At 47.2% G+C, this 4722-nt stretch overlaps 1 protein-coding gene across 2 annotated transcripts; it reads left to right on the top strand.

Annotated features, from left to right (window-relative positions):
• The first annotated feature begins 268 nt into the window (after positions 1-268).
• Positions 269-2144, top strand: rasd1 (RAS, dexamethasone-induced 1). 2 transcript variants are annotated; one of them, XM_030341032.1, is made up of 2 exons: positions 269-657; positions 993-2144. In XM_030341032.1, the coding sequence occupies exons 1-2, from the start codon at positions 387-389 to the stop codon at positions 1472-1474; spliced, it is 753 nt and encodes a 250-aa protein (XP_030196892.1). In that variant the 5' UTR covers positions 269-386; the 3' UTR covers positions 1475-2144. The 2 variants fall into 2 exon arrangements, with proteins under 2 accessions (XP_030196892.1, XP_030196891.1); XM_030341031.1 differs by having other exon boundaries at positions 271-657; positions 919-2144.
• Positions 2145-4722: the final 2578 nt, after the last annotated feature.

A 4722-nucleotide genomic window follows, 5' to 3' on the forward strand; every position in this document is an offset into this window, starting at 1 on the left:
CGGACGCGTCCTCTTCCCTCCGCTCCGTCGTGTCCCGCTCGAGCGCGCCACACACACACACACACACACACACACACACACACACACACACACACACACACACACACACACACACACACACACACACACACACACACACACTGACGCATCCCCCTCCAGCCGGGCTCTGTTCCGTGCTCCTCTCCTCCCGGTGGATCGGAGAGTTCTCGCCGATCCGTGACGCGCCGCGAGGAGGGGCGTGGCCGCGCGGCGGGGATATATACCGGGCGCTGCGCGCTCCGTCAGACAGAAACCATTCACTAGCCAACGAGTCTTCAAGAAGTATAGAAGAGTTCTATCCTCCTTCTAACCGACACCAGCGACCGGGTACTTTAATCCGTTAAACCATGATCAAAAAGATGTCCCCGTCTGAGAGCGAGTACGACATCCCGGCTAAGAACTGCTACAGGATGGTGATCCTGGGCTCAACTAAGGTCGGGAAAACGGCCATCGTTTCGCGGTTCCTGAACAGCCGCTTCGAGGAGCAGTACACACCGACCATCGAGGACTTCCACCGGAAACTTTACAGCATCAAAGGGGACGTTTACCAGCTGGACATCTTGGACACCTCGGGGAACCATCCCTTCCCCGCAATGAGGAGGCTCTCCATTCTCACAGGTATGTTACTTTCTGCATCCTGGTTTTGCTTTAACAGGCACCTCAAGTTGTGTTGAGACAATTCTAATTCAAGGAATCATTAAAGTTTCACATCTCGATGCTCAACCTCCGGTGCGTAATGGAATCACTGCATTACGCACCGGAGTATTCCGCCACATTAACGATCGCAAATACTAGACATTGCATTCCTGCTTCATTCTGATATCATTGCGACTCAAAAGCACAATAACTAACGTGCCTTTCCTCCCCTCTTCCCCTCAGGCGACGTGTTCATCCTGGTCTTCAGTCTCGACAACCGTGACTCGTTCCAGGAGGTTCAGCGGCTCAAGCGACAGATCTTCGAGACCAAGTCGTGCCTAAAGAACAAGACCAAGGAGCACGTGGACGTGCCGCTGGTCATCTGCGGCAACAAGAGCGACCGCGAGATGCACCGCGAGGTGCAGCCGGAGGATATCGAGCAGCTGCTGGCCGGGGACGAGAAATGCGCGTACTTCGAGATCTCGGCCAAGCGCAACGAGAACGTGGACAAGATGTTCCAGACGCTATTCACCATGGCCAAGCTGCCGCACGAGATGAGTCCAGACCTGCACCGCAAGGTGTCCGTGCAGTACTGCGCGGACATGCTGCACAGGAAGTCCGTGAAGAGCAAGAAGCTGAAGGACAGTGGGGATGCGTTCGGCATTGTGGCCCCGTTTGCGCGCCGCCCGAGCGTGCACAGCGACCTGCTGTACATCAAGGAGAAGGCGGTGGGCGGGGGTGGGGGCAAGGAGAAGGAGAGGTGCTCCATCAGCTAAAGACCAGCAGGGAGTCCAGGTAGACAGAAGAAGAAGAATCTTTGTAAAGATGGGAACCTCGGCAACCCGAAGGCGCTTCGCCTGAACCGCTTCATCCAGACGGCGGCTTTACGCACGCGCTCATACTGGGCTGTTCGTCCGAGTCCGGCCAGGGGACACTCGGGGAAACTCGGGGACACTTGGGGGCTATTCAGAGAAACTCGGGGGACACGGTGCGTGTCTCTCTCCCCGGGGCAACGTATCTTCTCAGAGGGCTGGTGCCCCTGTTGATGAACTCTCGGGAGCTCGGAGGGCGGGAAGAAGACCCGCCGACTTCAGCATCTGACGAATGTCGCTTGTCGAATCACGTCAACGCGTCTTGTGATGTGGCTTCTGAAATAAATAGCGTGTGCAGGCTTCACATATCTGCTTCTGAAACCATGTGTTGTGCTGACGCCATGCCTTTGAACCAGATACCATGAGACCAGAGACCAGGAGGGGGGGGTGCCTTGGATCCCCTCATGTGAAGAAAAGAAAACCAGTCGTTTACACTTTGTATGAACTTTCTGACTGCTAATTGTACTTGAATGTTCCGTTGCATTCCGAACAATCTTTTTTATTTACATTATTATATTTATTGTGAATGTTCGATTTTTTTAGAGAAATTAAGAAAAAGAAAAACCCGAAAAAAACAATAAACCAAATATTTCATTACTTCTTTGTTTGTATCTTTCTCATTCAACCTGAAATAGTATCATATAATATCACATACAATCAAATATTATCATATACTTTCATATATTATATCACATGGCTAAATATTAGGAAGAGAACCATAGACATGGCATCTACCAGGTTATCATAATAAAAAACACTCATGGGCCATCATCCAGAAACCAAAACGGTGTGAGTATGAAACCCCAAACACACGGTAAGTGCTGCCGCAGAGGAGTGATGTCTGTGAACTATGAACTCGTCACGCGACGTTCTGAAACAAAGCCGTCAAAGTCAGCGGAGCTCCTCTTTGCTGCTGAAGAGACAGCTGGAGACATGATGTGAGGTTGACGGTTGTTTTCGTTTGTGAGTTTGTGTGTGTGTGTGTGTGTGTGTGTGTGTGTGTGTGTGTGTGTGTGTGTGTGTGTGTGTGTGTGTGTGTGTGTGTGTGTGTGTGTGTGTGGGGGGGGGGGGGGGGGGTGCTATTACATTGTATTCATAAGGTTACAAAATCAAAACATATTAGAGTTCACTGTTGCATCAGGAATACATTAAAATAATCTTCTCATAAGCTAAGATAAGAAAAGATAGGATAGAGATCCTGGAGAACTAATATGAGTTCAGCATCGTGAGAAACAGGAAGGGCACAATTAGGAAAAACACCCAACAAGCATAAACAGTAGGTAAATATAGAATAAAACAACAAACATATATGTTAAACATAGAATATTGCAACACACTTAACCAAATGGAGCTCATGAACCTCAGTGCTGCTGTCTTGGTTGACATTTCACGTGAAGGCGTACAGATAGATCAATAGATGGACAGACAGACACGGAAAACAGACATACAGACACACAGGCAGACAGACAGAAAGACAGATAAACACACAGAGAGACAGATACACTAACAGAAAGACATACAGAGATACAGAAATGCAGAAATACAGACAGACAGACAATTAGAGCAACATTAACCAGGACTGCAAAAAGGAAAGACAAAACAATCACATCTTATTGGCAAAGACTAACAAGACAGATATGACGAACAAGGCAGACAGATAGAAAGACAGGCAGACAGTGCTCCTTCTGTAAAGAACGGTGACTCTTATGTTCCTCCTGAATCAGAAGTCCTCCTGCCAGCTGCTGGTGAGATGAGATCCTTTGTGCGTGCGTGCGTGCGTGCGTGCGTGCGTGCGTGCGTGCGTGCGTGCGTGAGTGTGCGTGCGTGTGTGTGTGTGTGTAGTTGTGTGTGTGTTTGTGTGTGTGTGTGTGTGTGTGTGTGTGTGTGTGTGTGTGTGTGTGTGTGTGTGTGGTTGTGGGGGGGGGGGGGGTTGTTGTTTACGTCTCTGGTGGGAACAACCAGAGACTTTATACTAATAATACTACAGGGCTGGAGCTGCCGCTGCTGCCATGACAATTACTACTACGACCAATAATAATCATAATATTATTTTTCATGAGGCTTTTGGAATATGAATGATTATTGATGTTAAAGAAGCTATGTGTAAACATGACTGTACTGAATCATAACAGGACCATGCTATGCCCTCAGAGATGAAGGGAACATGCTTCTCTGAAAACACTGCCGCCTCTGCTAAAACCTGACCCGTTAATAAAAAAAAAGTAAAGTAAAGTATTAAGTAATTTCTCCTTCCAAAGTTCCCTTCCAGGTCAGAGTGTTTGTCATTGTTTTGAAAGACTACAGACCCTGTGCCATGATCGCAAAGTCAGGATTCAAACCCGCGGGTTAAAGATGCCTTTGCTTGTATTGGTCTGAGGAAGACGGGTGAGATGACATTGATTACATGCTATGAGTGTAATACGTATTAGCGGAGACGTGTAAATGTGTAATGACAGAACTGGGATAGAACAGAGGACCTTTTGTCGGGGGTCCAACCCCAGGCTGCTAGACGAGATTTACAGCAGCTTCACTGAAATGAGTATCCATATGTTCAACAACATATTGAATACTTTTTCATTATTTTCCTAATGAACTTGGACTGTATATATTAGATAATAATAATCAATTATATCATTCTGAGTTCAGGCGGTTTGTCGGTCATCATGAATTGTTGTAAGATGCAGCATCACAACCCGGTAACGGGAATCAACCCTCATAATGAGGAGTCATCCTCATTACATGGAGTTCAGAGGCCAGAAGTCTGAAACAAAGCTGATGGGTGATCAATCGTCCATTTACATCATGTTAACCTAATCAGGCCTTTTGGAGACGGTTCCATTGTGTTTTAATTTAATCGGGAAAGACTGGCCCGCTGATTAAGATGTTAGCTAATGCGAGAGCAATGCATCATTGCTGCGATTCCTAGCTTTATGATAGCTGCTAGCGCTAACAGAGTCTTTCATCAACAGGCCACATGATCGTGTTACACCAGAAAGTGGCTCTGATCGTACAGGCCAGCTGATATATATTACTGCCTGCATGCAGCTTCTCATCTTCAGATAACCACGTTTGACCATTTTCTAAAAACTGATTTTTTGTTCTTGAATATCCAGTTCACTCAAACCATTTCTAGGGATTTGTCATCTGTCCGTTTCCACTAGTCTGTCTTTAAATG

This window comes from Gadus morhua, chromosome 18, assembly GCF_902167405.1.
Source record: "Gadus morhua chromosome 18, gadMor3.0, whole genome shotgun sequence".
In the NCBI taxonomy this organism is placed as follows: domain Eukaryota; kingdom Metazoa; phylum Chordata; class Actinopteri; order Gadiformes; family Gadidae; genus Gadus; species Gadus morhua.